The sequence below is a fragment of the Orbicella franksi genome, chromosome 3 (assembly GCF_964199315.1).
Source record: "Orbicella franksi chromosome 3, jaOrbFran1.1, whole genome shotgun sequence".
NCBI classification, from domain to species: domain Eukaryota; kingdom Metazoa; phylum Cnidaria; class Anthozoa; order Scleractinia; family Merulinidae; genus Orbicella; species Orbicella franksi.
Window position 1 is genome coordinate 7,237,501 of NC_138147.1, and position 15,437 is coordinate 7,252,937.

The 15,437-nt window shown below is 37.3% G+C and overlaps 2 protein-coding genes across 3 annotated transcripts in view; one reads left to right on the forward strand and one right to left on the reverse strand.

The window, feature by feature from the left end:
* Window positions 1–10,022, forward strand: part of LOC145480990 (uracil phosphoribosyltransferase homolog) — a 10,211-nt gene extending 189 nt beyond the window's left edge. The window contains exons 1-8 of one of the 2 annotated variants that reach the window (XM_081459345.1): window positions 1–40; window positions 2,988–3,030; window positions 3,633–3,702; window positions 4,102–4,164; window positions 4,886–4,980; window positions 5,426–5,492; window positions 6,370–6,471; window positions 7,248–10,022. The exon at window positions 1–40 is cut by the window's left edge and continues 189 nt beyond it. In XM_081459345.1, the coding sequence (XP_081315471.1) occupies window positions 1–40; window positions 2,988–3,030; window positions 3,633–3,702; window positions 4,102–4,164; window positions 4,886–4,980; window positions 5,426–5,492; window positions 6,370–6,471; window positions 7,248–7,354 (587 nt within the window). In that variant the 3' untranslated portion in view covers window positions 7,355–10,022. The remainder of the gene's footprint in view (window positions 41–2,987; window positions 3,031–3,632; window positions 3,703–4,101; window positions 4,165–4,885; window positions 4,981–5,425; window positions 5,493–6,369; window positions 6,472–7,247) is intronic. The other variant, XM_081459346.1, reaches the window with a different exon arrangement.
* Window positions 10,023–10,607: 585 nt separating this feature from the next.
* On the reverse strand, window positions 10,608–15,385 carry LOC145480997 (SH3 domain-binding glutamic acid-rich-like protein 3). The gene is made up of 3 exons (XM_081459353.1): window positions 15,241–15,385; window positions 13,363–13,530; window positions 10,608–12,581 (listed from the first exon to the last, which is right to left on the reverse strand). Exons 1-3 carry the CDS (start codon window positions 15,289–15,291, stop codon window positions 12,516–12,518), a joined length of 285 nt encoding a protein of 94 aa, XP_081315479.1. The 5' UTR covers window positions 15,292–15,385; the 3' UTR covers window positions 10,608–12,515.
* Between the last annotated feature and the right edge of the window lie 52 nt (window positions 15,386–15,437).

Genomic DNA, 15,437 nt, shown 5'->3' on the forward strand with positions numbered 1-15,437 from the left:
ACGACCAAGTTCGAGAACTACAGACAATTTTGAGAGACAAGTAGGTTCTTTTTTCTTCTGTCTTCCCATTACACTGGGCCTAGTCTTGTGCAGATTATTTTATAGATTTGGTGTGAAGCACAAACCATAACTTAACTGAAGGCAAACAAAACTTAGGAATTTGTTTGCCTGGGAGCAGGCTCACGTTGGAGCACAAGCGCGCGCGCTGTAGTCGCGAGCGCGAAATTGAGGCGCGAAGCCGCGAGACGAGAAAGTAAGCCTGCTCTGATCTCTGCAAGTTTTTTATTTCCACCCCGGAAACCGCAGAAAAGAATAAGTCAATTAATTTTCACCGGAAGTATGAACTTTGGCAGCTCAGATTTCTCGGGAAAATTATAAATCTTTTTCATAACAACATGTAGGTGCAATATCCATTGTTGATGAAGTTTTGCCGAAGAAAAACTGTCAAAGTTTATGTGTACTAAGGAGACACACTTGATATAAGTGATCATGCTTTGTCAATCTGGTCTTTGACGATGCTCGTAAACGGGCAAACACCTTTGTGTTGTTTCATTGCCCACTTGCAATCACATTCATTTTCAATTGCGTTCGACGAAGTGGAACGCAAACCTAATTTTGACCTGTGGCTTTTCAGAGTTGGTCTCCCTGTGCATGGTTCTAAGCTGAAAAAAACCACATTCCTGTAAGGACACCAAAATGGCCACCCCGCTTGATTTTTGCAGGGGCATGTCACGGCCAGTAAACTGGTACCGTTTAATGCTAAGACATGTGATAAGACATGTGGCGGACATGTGAGTATGTTAGCAGGCCATGTGAGCTCGTCTTTCCGATGGATCTTTTTTTGACTTCTTTCCATTCAGTCGCCGTACGCCTTGCTATTATGTGCTCTCAGTGTTAGATTTTGGTGAATTTAAACGCTTCGACAGCAGCATTTATCGCAATCTGAGGGAATTGTCCTTGTTTATTAACATGACTTGGCTTTGGGATGATAACCGTGGGAACAGCTACATTTGGATTGCATTTGTTGATTAGTTCCAGTCGCGACAGATAGCTCAATCTTTATCCGGTCGAAACTTTATTGTTTGGAATCGGTGGAAAAGTACTCTGAAGGTAAGATCCATAAGAGTACTTTATTCATCAGGGGAAATACTTGAATTAGTCGCGAGACGAGCACGCGACTGCAAATGCTAGCTTAGAATAATGTACGTAATTTAAATATTCTATGAAACTTGAGAGACTACAGAAACTGGCAGCGTCACGCAACGTATCAACAAATTGTGACCTCTTCACTAGCATGGACTTTGACACTATGCATGTCTGACTGTAAAACCTCGGTTGCTGCTGAAAAATATTGATTTTAGCAATGGACAAAGGTTGAAAGTCAGCTAGTGAAATCATTTATTTACGATGTATAATTATATATTAAAGTGAGAGCGTCGAACGCACTCTCATAATCTCTGATTACTACTAGTATTTAACTCTTCCCATATGCAGTTGGCAACACGACAAGAACGTCTTGATTCATTAACTTGATTCATTGATTCATTATTTTCTGCTCCCTCTTTGGTTTGAAATTCAACTAGAAATAGACTGGCACTTTGTTAAAACATCAGTAATATGTGCACTCAACTCTTCCTCTGACTCCAAATGTGGAAGAATTATTTTTCATTGTGCGGTAAATTACTGACTGCATGGGAATTTAATCGCTCATCATCAAACGTAATAGATTGACAGTTTTCTTGCCTTTCCCTCTTTTCAACCAATGGTATTTCACTTCTCTCAGACGAAGCAGAAATGAAAAAGTTACAGAGATCAGGGCAGGCTCACTTTCTTTGCACCTCTTCACCAGACTCCTTCCCACCGGATCACTTTGCTCTTTGCCGCTCGTGCATGTGACTTAAAGGTGAGCCTGCTCGTAGGCTAGGAATTTGTGAGCTTCTAAAATATTTTTGATTGACTGATTCATCGAGGAGTGGGCCCTAATTAGAGATCATTTGTTTGGGTGAGCAAGGTAGTGGCTTTTGCCTTTTTGAAGTTTGTCACAGTTATTGCATGCACATGTGCAGACATGGAATGCAGTTTTGTAAAAAGAGTCAAGCAATCGTAAAGATATTCTGTATCATGTTTACTGTGGGTAATGTCGGTTGGGATATTGGTCGAGGATCGGTCCATAGTCGACCAGTATATCGGTCAACAGTTGGTCAATAGTTGGTCAACAATCGGTCAACAACTAGATGATAGTTGATCGAGACAGTGACAAACTGTTGGCTGAGTGTTGGTTGATATTTCGTAGATGCATCTTGATCGAGTATCGGTCATACGTTTGTGGTATATTGGTCAACTGTCAGTGGTATAGTAGTCAACTGTCAGTCGAATATCAGTCATGTGTTGAGTATCAGTCAAGTGTGTCGATTTAGCAACTGAATCCAATGGCATATTGGATGTATTCCATTTCTTTCAACTGATAGTTAACGGATACTCAGTGAATTATCAGTGAAGTGTCGGCGAGGTATTAGTGAAGTATCGGTGAAGTATCAGTGAACTAAAAGCTATGTCAGCCGGGTCTCGATGGACTATCGATCGATTATCTACTGACTACTGACCAACTGTCGACTGATGTATCGACTGATTGTCAACAGACTGTTGACCAATATATTGGTTGAGACTACCCACAAAAAACATGATCTGATATTCTAAAAGGGTGTGGGAATAACTCCTTGTGTTCTGTTTGCAAAGTCTTGTTCCACAAGAAGATGCTAACAGCTTGGGTCATCATAATCACTAAATTGTTTCTCCTGTAATTCCACCACTCACAGTTGTACATACATGTACTCTTTAAGTCATCAAGACACATGTGCAAGTATGGTGTTGAATGAATAGGACGTTCCATATAGAATTATGTTCGTAAATCTTGAGTCTTGCAGTGTTTTGATGCAATAGTATTAGTGAAGAAACTTCATAATTATCCTTTTTTCCCCTTATTCCAGAGAAACACAGAGAGGAGACTTTGTTTTCTATGCTGACCGTTTGGTGAGTGAATGCCATGGTCTAATCATAATGAATATGTATGTGAAAAAAAGACTCCTGTCCTAAACCAAAGGCTAGAGCCCGTACAGGCAGAGCTTCAGTCAGTATCTCTGTTTCTGTAGCATGAAGCAATTAGGAGTCTTTCTAGTAACCCATGGATGGGATGCTAGTCCGTCGCAGGGTTAAACCTCAGCATTAATTTCACTGGTACCCATCTCTACACCTGGGGAGAAAGGGCCACAGCTTAATTACTCTAGCAAGGGCTTGAACACAGACTGCCAAATCCAGAGTCCTGCATGCATGCTTATCATTATGCACATGTCTTCTCTGTCTGTGCAATCCTGTCTCAAAACCTGTCTCGTCAGTCAAGGTTTTTTTCAAAGTAGCTAATTGGGATGAAAGAACACCTACAGCTTGTAAACAATATAAAATTCTGACCTTTGTGAGGAACTTTACACTGTTTTCAAGTTGTAAGGTATTCTATTCATTCAAGACTCTTGAAGGGAACCTGGTGTTGGTAGCAGCCATCCCAACTCCAGGGTGGCCTTTGTGGAGACGTTGTCAACTTTGTTGTTAATTTCTCTATCTTGCACATAATTTTATAGATTAGACTTGTTGTTGAAGAGGGCTTGAACCAGCTTCCGTATGACAACTGCACTGTGAAGACTCCGACAGGTACGATTTTAATCAGAAATCAATGAGAAAAGGAGGTTTGGGGGATCACGGGAGGATGAGAGAAATTTCTTGATAGTAAGGAAATGAATTGCCCATCAAAAGTTTGCACATAGGTAATACTATCATTAATGTTACTGTGTCTAAGGCAAGATGCCTTATCTGCTGACTGCCTGGTCATGAATTACATGTACATGTACTTGAAGTGTGCATTGTAGAGCTGGGGTTCAATACTTCATTAACAGTCTTTGGAAAGGTTACATGGATTGTACATGTATGTGCTGGGTTAAACTTGATCTTAAACCTGTTAGACTTATATTTACTGGGATCATGTTTTAGGTTACATGTATGTATCAAAATTAATTACTGAAATTAACATTATTTAATGAACTATTGGAACAGGAGCATCTTATGAGGGGTTAGCTTTTCAGAGAGGAAATTGTGGTGTCAGCATTATGAGAAGTGGTAAGTACCTTAATTTTAATTTAGTCGGACCGTAGGTTAATATGCTTATCAGTCACTGAAAGCAGCAAAACTTTTAGCTTTCAGTCACTACTTTTTGACTGAGTGCATGATACATTATTATACATATGTGTAGACTAGCTTGTGAGGTTTTCAGTATAAATGGAATTTAAATTTAATAAGTAGAATTCCATTAAAACTTACACAGTCTTACGTGTACTATTTCAAGTCTTGCTGAAGCAGAGCTTTCACTCACACTCAACTCTTCCTCTGACTCCTTATATTGTTGACTGTTGACATTGTAAGAACCTGAGGTAAATTGTCTGACTCCATGGGGATCTAATCGCTCCTTGTGAAACATGACAGATTGACAGATTTCTCACCTTTCCCGCTTTTCGGCCAATGGCATTTCACTTCGCACAGGCAAGGTGAAACTTTACAGAGATCAACTGATCAATGCAGGTTCACTTTATTGGTGCCCCTTCACCAGACTACACCCCCGCTCTTCTCCGCTTGTGGGTGTGGCTCAATGGTGAGCTTTCTCGCAGGCTTATCCAGGAGAAGTTGTGATACTCGTGCTGACAGCTCTAACTCAAAACATCTTGTGGACTTTTCTATTATTTAGATGCATTTATAAAGAACTTCATCATACATGAAGCTGCAGACCATGTCATTAGGCAGGCTTTTACAGTGTTTAACATCTACATGCATCTTTCATTTCTAGGAGAAGCAATGGAAAAAGGATTACGAGATTGTTGCCGGTCAATAAGGATAGGAAAGATTCTTATAAAAATGAAGGATGAAAGCAAGACACCAATGGTAAAACAGCTAATAAAAATGCATAATATATTGTAATTCAATAGAATTATTGGTATAATTTGGTATAATAATTTTCCATTGTTTCATACACATTATTATAATATACAGCTGTATTACCATGCACCAGAAGAAAGAAAAGTATCAAATTGTACCTTGGCAGGATAAATGTAAAACTGATTTTATTGGTTTGTTTGACTTTGATATCCTTGTTAGAGCTCAATGATTAAGTTATAATATAATAAATTATTCTTCCTCTAGGTTACTATAATAAAAGAAAATGTGGCAATGATATGCTAGCTTGAATGAGGTGCAATGATGTTATTGTAGACCAAGAATATTGATTACATTTGTCTTTGCTACAGTTCCATGTCACATAGTCAATTGAATAATTATACTTATGTATGTACAGTAGTTAATGTACATTTTGTTCTGTTTTGTATGTCAGGTTTATTATGCAAAGTTTCCTCCTGGTATGGATCAAAGGAAAGTCTTTCTCATGTACCCTCTGCTAAGTGAGTGGCATTTCCAGTAATTTTATGGAATAGTTCTGTTGGTGCAAAATAGAGCGTAGAGTCATCAATGTGCATTTCATAACAAACATGTACATGTACTAGACACTTTTTATTTACTTTGTCCAAAGTTTTTGTATATCATGCAAGGCACCGCAAAGTATGTTTTTCGCTGGCCACTTCAGATCAAATCATTCTCAAACATGTTCACTAAGCTCTTGCTATTGTCATGTTTACAGTTGTACCGTTGGGGTAATTTTATAACATTTTTGAACCTCTATTAATTTTCTCGTCGTAAGTGTATTTTTTGTATTTTAGACATTTAGCAGTAAGTGTTAGTAATTATTATTAAATTTCTAAATACATATTCTACCTTAACATGGTAACACATTCTACCTTAACATGATTAACTTAACATATTTTACCTGAACATGCTTGTTATTTAATATAGAGGAGGTGCAGTGGCCTCATGGTTAGTGCACTTGTCTCCAGATCGAGCGGTCTGGGTTTGAGCCCTGGCTGGGGACACTGTGTTGTGTTCTTGGGTAAGACACTTAATGCTCACAGTGCCTCTCTCCACCCAGGAGTATAAACGGGTACCAGCGAATTGTTGGGGAAACCTAACAAATTGTGGGGGAGTGACCTGCATGGTTTAGCATCCCATCCAGGGGGAGTAGAAATACTCCTAGCGTCTTCATGCTACAGAAACCGGGATAAGCTCCAGCAGCTATGAGCCAGTCGGCTCCTAGGCTTCACCTATGCTTAATATTTAGTATGCTTTGGTGACACTGTAGTCAGCCTGATATGCTGCTGAAGTGTACAAAAAGGTATGATTAGGTTTTTACTGTGTCCATACCAAATTTAAGCCTTTTGATTTCAGCAGATTCAGGAGCCACTGTCATAACAGCTGTAAGGGTCCTTCTAGAGCATGGTGTAAAAGAAGAAAATATCCTACTCCTAAATGTGTTTGCTACCCCAAAAGGTGAGAATCTTCTGTTTGTATCGTGGGCTAAAACATCAAAATTAAATACATTTTAGGGCTCAGTTTCTAGCATTGTATGGAAATAGGCCAGATTTTCCAGAATGACTCGGAAATTTTAGGTGTTAATTAAAATCCAAAACAATTTTGTGGGGGAGTATAGCACTGGACCCCCTTGTTTTGAAAGTGGTGGCCATTTATCACCTGTATATATCCAAGCCTGGGTATGTACATGTAGATTACTGTCATCTCCCATGCAACACTCGGGGGTTTCATTAAGGGCCAGGCACCAGGTAAATTGACCACCTGTGAAGATGATTTTGCCTGCCTGGTTTGACAATCTAAAGAACGTTTTTCTTATATTGAAGCTCAGTTCAAACAGTTTTGCCCACCTGTGAAAACCAGTAGCCTTCCTGCTGGAAGTAATATGTCAAACACGAAAGACCATGTTTGACCACATTTCCAAACACCGAGAAGAGAGTTGAAAATACGATGCGCAGTGGAGTATTTTTGACGAACTTCAAGGTGTTTGGAAATGTGGTCAAACACTGTCTTGAGTGTTTGATATGTCTTCCCAATCGAAACCAAAACTGGAGAAAATGGAGAAATGAAATCATAAAAATCTATGCTAATTAAGATCAGATACCCAAACACTGTCACAGTCATGATTTCCTTTGTTTAATCTTGATGAATTATTAATGAGTTTGAGAAATATTAATGAAACTCCAGTACACTGTGCATTGTATTTACAGTGGACTATACTTTATCTGTTTGAACAGGTGTTGAGCTCTTGCTGAAGAATTATCCATCTGTTACCATTCTGACATCAGAGGTCCATTCCGACTGCCCATCATATTTTGGACAAAGATATTTTGGAACAGATTAACATTCAAGAAACACTTAGACAAGATCTTGCCCACTGAGCAGTGGTTCCTAGCTACTCAAATGTTCCTATAAAGCACTAGCCCTGCTGTTGAGTACATTATTTTAAATTTTGTAGATGGCTTGTATTTGTAGCAGATCTAATGTGCACTCTGATTGGCAAACAGTAGGGCATTTTTCCCCTGTGATACCCACAGGCTGATTACGAGTCTGCAAAGACAGAGCAAAAAACCATATATTAATTATAATAAACAACTTATTAACCTTGAACGTTTGGTCTTTATGGGAAAATAAAAAAATCTCAACTTTGCCATATTGACCTTGCTATCGCTTGGTCAATACAGCATGGTCTTGGTTTGAGATTTTCCCATAAAGACCTCGCTCTTGGTTAATAACTAGTTATTAATGGCCAAATTGACTTCTAGAACAGTATTGCTATCATGATAGCACAATGTCGATGCATTCAGCTAAGAAGTCATGGCACTTTCTTATTTACCGTAACTCCTCGAATTAGCACCTCCCCTCAAAATTGAGTCCCACCTTTGAATATTAGCACCCCTCCTATCGGCCAAAATTTAAGATAACCACCTCTCCTTGAGTAAGCTCCCCCCTCCCCTCTCCTGTTTTGTGGAAGAGTACTGAGAGAACAAGGATGTATAGTTTTGGTCACATTCAATCACAAGCAAGTGATTATTGACTCATTCAAGCATTGCACATTGACTGTCGCAAAGGGTGGTAGTGAAGATCTGCTGCTCCCCTTGGTGTTCCCCTTGACTGAACGCCTCCCTCTAATAAGCACCCCATATCTTCTAAATTTGAAATAAGTGCCCTGGGCGTTAATTTGAGGATTCGCAGTACATTGAAATTACAGAAAGTAAGGTTATTGAAAGATTTTTGAAATCAACACTTTCGGTGACTTGACCCTGAGTTAATTAACAACTATTCCACAAGCGTGCACTGGATGAGATGGTAGATAGCCAATGAGGTGCACAGTGCCAAGTTGGCTATAATCATGTCATATGCAACAAGTGCGAGTGGAATAATTGTTTCATTAAAAATGTCCCCAAATTATAGAAAACGAAAATGAAATAAAAATATAAACACCCCAAAAAATTATCTCACATGGCTCATGTACTATGAAAACTCTTGAAGTGCATTTTCCAATGATTCAGTTTTTAATAATCTCGGTTCTTCTGTTGTAGTGTTGCTGAAACCAACTCTGTTTTAGTGAATAGAAGCTATTGAAAGAGAAGTGGTTGTCTAGGGACAGGGAAAACTGACATGCTGTACAGTAACATGTACAATGTACAATAATATTATTATGCCTGACTGGATAATTTATGTATACATGTTATTGTACTACACTAATTTACTTTAATTTTGTTACATGAATTTCTTGTAATTATTTCTTGAACAGGAAACTCTTTCTCCTGAATCAATAGTCACTGAACTAGTAGGGAAAAACTTATAAATTTAATTAATTTCTGAACTGGTATTTTGCTGTACTATAGACCTTGTTGCAGTTGGTGGTGCCATTTTGTAGGGCTGGCGGAAATTATTAATATTATCTAAGAATAAATAATATAATTTCAATCAGTAAAGTATCTTTAAAAGAATTTATTTGGTATTTAAAAACTGAGCATCACATAAGGTGGTTAGCTGCATTGTTCTAGTGTATCTCCAGCTTTGTGTACAATTTAAATTTTGAGATCTTAAAAAAAAATATATATGTCTGACAGTCTTAATTATGCACATGATATGGGGCACAGCCAAAAAAAGATTAATTTCAGTCTGTTATATACAATAAAAATAACATTGGTTGTTGTTATAATTATTTGATGGCTTGAAGGCTATTCATTGTTGCATCAGGAACTGGTAGCTGCTCTGACCCGACGTTTGGAATATTACTATCAGATCCTAATAACAATCAACCAACTTTCAATGGCCTTTGAAACTTGGTTGACAAAAATTTCTCAGGCAACAAACCTATAAGCTCTTTTCCAGTTCCCTCCAACCAAATTTCAATGTTTTAGTGATTTTCAGCTTGGATAAATTAGACCAGCCCAAGAACCTAAGCTAACCTATTTATATGCTTGCTGAATCATGCGAAGTGCTTAAGTTTAGGTCAGAAAAGCCTTAAGCATCTGGAGGTCTGGAACCCAGTATGTTGCCATGGTAACAAAATTATTAACTTAAACTCTTATGGAACACATCAAACATTTCTCATACAGATTACTTGAGATATTGTTTTCATATTATTTGATTAAAATTTGGTTGTTTGGTTTTATGATGTCACCCACTTGCCTTGTTAATTTGGATATTTAAAAAAACTTGAATATCTCTGGAAAGATAAGGGATATTTGAAATTAGTAGAATTCTACTAGTATACTAATGCAAATACTGTAATCTGATTGCTTGAGCCATTGAACACTATCAGCCATTAGTGTGCAGTGGCTGGAGGTTGGCTAGGAAATGACGACGCTTTTTTCGTTTTTCTGAAGTTTTGGAGGAAAATTTGGATGCAAATGGATAATTAAATTCCCAAGTACTCTAAACAAAGGACATTCATGGTTTCTTGACTTTTAAAAAAGTTGAAATATTGAAAAAACTGATGCGCACGTGTATACAACTTCAATTTTAAATGACGAGTCAATCCGAGAGATCTTTTTCTGGCACAAAGTTTAATAATACATCAAGAAATAATTGGAAACTGTTATTTGAAGAAAATTTTAGTAAGAATTCTACTAAAACAATTAGATTATTCACTCTCGATTTCTATGAGGTGATAGTTGATGAGGCCGAAGGCCTCATCAACTATCACTTCATAGAGATCTCGAGCTCATAATCTAATGATTAATTAGTAGCCACTTAGCTGTGTTCTATTGAATATGTGGAAATCTGATTGGTTCTCATTGTTTTCTATTCGGTGCTAGACAATGATCGAACATGCGGTGGCCTTGAAACTGAACATTGTTTTTAAAATACATTCAAAATTGAAGGTTTTGTGCTGTAATCCTTTAGAGTGTCTACTAAAACAATTAGACTACTTGCCCTCATTTCCTGATTTTTTTGCTCATAGAAAACTCGGACTCGTAGTCTAATTTTTAAATTAATAGCAAAGAGCATATTTCTTCTTGTACAAACCTCTTGTTAAAATGTTTTTAAACGACATAGGACAGACAGGAAAATTTTTTCATTACAGTACGGCACTTTTTATAAACAACTCTATCACATGCTTTAATTTATTAACAGTATTTTATTTGCTTACAAGAGGCTTATCCTTGCAGACTTCAACAGAAGTTAGGCAAATTGTTGAGGAAAAGTTGTTGAAATGATGATTTCCTTACAACATATTGTGAATTTCCCTTGCCTCCACAAACTGCCCAAGCTAAGTCTATGGATGCAGCAGGGTTCATTCTTTTGTGAAATTCTTATTACTGTATCTGTTCCTTCCTTGAGTGGCCATCTAAGAGAGTTACTAAAATTGCACTTACAGTGAAACCTGTATTAAGCGGACCCCATGTTAAGCGGACCCCATATTAAGCGGACACTAGCTTGAGTCCCAAAATTTTCTTCCTACATTTACTGTAAAATAAACCTGCATTCAGTGGACACCTGTTGAGTGGAAGTGGACACCACTATTAAGTCATTTTGTTGCACTAAACCTGAAATAAGCGGACATTTCAAGGGCTTTTTACCACTAAAGGTTCAGCTGAGATTCCTTTAACATTGTTCAGTGATAAGTTGATTATTGCAGATTGATGCATTGATTGACTGGACATTGTACTATGCTAGTCTTTGACCTTACACTCTCAGTTTACGCTGTGTTACAAAAGGGTTAATAATTAACTATTATTCCACAACATATTAGAACCTGTTTTGAATGGACACCCTGTATTAAGCGGACACTAGTGAGGGTCCCAAGGGTGTCCGCTTAATACAGGTTTCACTCTACTTGCAGTTCAAATTAGACCACTAAGAATGCAGGTTTCAATATTCTTTTACTTTTACACTTGTCTGTTACATATTTGTACAAAACATAGTTTCTGATCATGCTAATTTGGAAATGCTGCTGGTAACACTAGAAAAACAAGTAACTGAAATTTACAAAGAGTAAAGAACTAATTCAGAGAGTAAATAAAGATCCCGACAACACATTCACACCCATAGCTTACACCAGCTACAAGCCAGCTGTTTAAATTCATTTTTAAATATCACTGATAAGTAATGAAGCACTGGTTAAAAAGTTCAACATCTTGGTTGAGTTGGGTTTCTAAACTTGGCAACCAACAGGACCAAGAAAGTACAAGAACAAGAAACCTTAAGTACACCTTTCAATGATTTATCATATTTGAAAATTTTTAAGAAACACGTAGAATTTGACTCTTTAAAATAGTTGTTGAGAAATGCCATGTTAGTAATAACTTACAAACTAAGCCAAAAATAGAAACTACAAACTTATCCCTGTCAATTGCCCCGCGAGACACCTGAGGCCATAGAAAACTACATGGACTGGTATAATTCAAATTTACCAGGTATCAAAATTACTCTGACTGGGCATTGCAATATAAATGTTTGACTTTGAGACTTCCAGTCTAACTTGTGGTTAAGAGCTTTCCTAAAAATTTAAGAATTATTTTTGAATAAGACCATAAGCCTACAGCCACTCTTTTCCTACATGTAGCTGAATCAACGAGCGAGAACAAAACCTTGGAAATTAAATGTATACTATTATACAGTATATATTTTGCTAAAACCTTCAAATCCTTTATGTTGTTTCCGTTCAACTGGAAAGTCACTCATAACAAAAGAGAGAATTCCATTGTGCTGAACTGTTTGACATTCAAGACATTATTGCTGCAGTGAAGACATGAACAGCATTTTGTAGCTCGATATGGTTGTGGCTGCCCTTGAATCTGAAGTTCAATGGCACACGACTGATAATATCATTAATTTTTGGTAGGTACTATTAGTAGTATGGCTTAAACCTATGGTCTCAAATTTACCGTGGAATTTGAAGTACAAAAATAAGTGCCATTTTTTTGGCTACAAGCAGGTTTTGATATTAAAGACTGGTCACTACTCAGTTGAACTGTGTTGTAAGTGGCTGGTGAGCAATTGATTCTGCCCTTTTAAATATTTTTCCAGTTTCTGATGTCACAATGCTACTTTAACTTCAGAAATTCTTCTAAAGTTTCTTCTTCAATAGCAGCTTCAAATGCTTCAAAGTCCTAAAGAGAGCACAAGCAAGATAAAATAACATTTAGTTTGACTTGACAAAATTTCTGCACTTTTTTTCTGGCATTGTACAATTAAATGTAGCTATTTATGTAATTTAGCTAAGTTAACTGTGAAACAATATTGCTGGCCAGCAGTCTCCCTCAGGGTGGTGTACAAGGTGGCTAGGGATTTGTGCAGAGCACCTTGATTTTTACAGTTCAGCTTCGGATATCAAGTTACTCTGCATGTTTTTCACTGCAGGACAGATCTCATTAAGCTTTTCTCCCAGCCCACCCATACCCCTTGTCTCCATGGTAAGTGTGTGATAAGTATCCTTTGTTTTCACTGTGTTTTCAGTGTGATAGTGCCTGGTGGTTGCCACTCACAGGGTTGTCATGGATACCCTATCAGCTCGGTTCAGTTTGCTCTCTGGCTTCACCATCCTTTCAGGCACTATTCCCCAAGTGCATCTATTGTCAATGAGATTATCATAATTTATTTTTCACTATGCATGTATCGTTCTACATGAAAGCAAACTGTAAGCACAGTCCAGTAACCCTGTCCTGTTTGGTGTTTAGAGAATAATATCCCTCTTTTGACAGATCTAGAGATAATGAAAGTTAAAAATGTTCTGCACTCCAAAGGGGCATGCTTATTTGGGAATTTTTATGATGATGTCACTGAATATACGTTATTTAATTACCATTTTGTATATCACTAAGCAGGTTGACCTGATAGCTAGAACAGTCTGAAAAGTCTATGAAATTAAATGTAATTTTTGAGTTGACATACCCCACAGTACTCATCACCATTTGCAATTTGAGGAGCTAATGCTTCTTCATTTCCAGCAAGCTGCCTCATTTTTTCCAAAGCAATATCATCTTGTGCCACATCAATTACATCAAAAGGTAGCTTCTGTGCCTCAAGTACAGTGCGGATACGTTGCTGACGTTTTTTAATCTGGGTAGAAAGCAGCAAGTTGGCAAAAAATACTTTTATTAATTTATGGCTCAACATTCAAAACCAGTTGTGTTTTTGTTTATACAGTACTAATGGCAAGTTGATTTCTTTGTTTAATGCAGTTGATCAAAATTTCAAATGCAACCCATCAAACCCAAAACTTTAAATTGTGTTTGTAGGCTTCATTCTCAAAATCAAAAAAGAAAAATTTGCAAACTTCTCCAATTTGCCACAAACCAATGAAAAACGGAGTTGGTTGGTCAGTTTGAAAAAAAAGAGAACTATTCATTGATATTATTTTATAAACAGAAAATTCAGAGTGAGCCTTGATTAATAACATCTTCCCTATGACTGCCAATTTGCATGGGACCACTATACCAATCTAAAAGGTGTTTTAAGACATTATTTTACAGGCTTGACACATATGTAAGAGTCAATACATGAAAAGCACTAAACTTATGATGATCATGCAAAAACTGGAAGCAAGCAGTTCATCACAAACACGTTTTTCACTTTTTAAAAAAAACTGGGTCAGTCAGGCAATTGAAAACGAGTCATTTCATGGAATCCTTAAACCATTATTTTCGTAATATATTGTTCCAGAAAATATCCATACCCTTTCCACGAAAGGTTTTTTAGTTTGAACCCCCAGCCCCCCTGAAAATGCTGGTTTAGCTTCGATACTTTCATCCCCCCTTGGAATTCAGTTCCGTCAGCCTTCCTTTGGTTGGCCGCATATGGATATTTTCTGGAACTACACAATTTGAGAAAGCTTCCTGCTAGGATTGATTCTTAGAATGCATATGTACCAAAATGCCTTGTCTCTGTTTCAATATTATGAGATTTTTGCCTAGAAATAGGAGGGTACTGACTAAAAGAAGGATGAGAATTATTTTTTTGACAATACTTGATGATCTTGAAGAATTATTTCCAGCCAAAATATGTAAATAAATGCATTTCAGCTGGCAGCCTGTCAAAGCAGGTGTGCCTGACTTGTTTGGAGTTAGACATGAATCTAATTAACATTAACCATTTGAATCTGAGAGTCTCATTTTATCTTTCTGATTTTTCTAGGAATTAACATCGGAGAAGACTCTGCTCACTTGGTATAGGCTTCTGAATAAATCTTGATTTAAATATTGAATTGTCCCTTTCAGTGCAGTCTGAACCGAAGAAATTGTGAAATATTTTTTGAAGCTCACTTGATTACTTGGCACGGACGAATGGTTGACTGGCATGGTTTTGATAGTGAAATTAGTGTCATGAAATTAAATGAACCGAAGAGGCATAATGACATAAAAGAATGCTTGTTATTTACGGTGAAGACTTAAGACGATTTACATTCTGTTGTTAATTTAGCTTTAGCTCACAATACACATGCACACTAAGAGCTGAGGAATGTGAGTAAATTACACACTGGATTTAAAAAATCTATAATTCGACAACTCGGTTTTTTTTTTCTAGTCCAAGTTGGAAGAGTATCAATAAAATCAAAACTTCTATCGAAGAAACCTGTAAAGAAGCTGCTGTAATACGCTAGTTACAATACACTACTGTATAGTCCTCAAAAATGAATTTAAACTCAAGTTGAGGCTCTTTGTTTGGGCTTACTTTGATCCCAAAAAGTGCCTAGTAATGAAATCGAAGTACAGAATTAAAACTTAACAGTCTTAAACATTGCACTGTTGCTTAAAACTAGAACATGCTCACCTCTTTACTCCCTGAAATATCGGAGAAGAATAAAGTGACTTTCCCAGTCATGATTCAAGGACCAAGAAACCGGTGAAAAGGATGAAAAGCGAGACAGTAAAGTGACCCCGTCTTCAATCAACGACAACTCCCCTGCAGCTGTCAACAGGCATCGCTTACCACTGCTCGGACGAGGAAAACTGGGCGCTGAATATCGG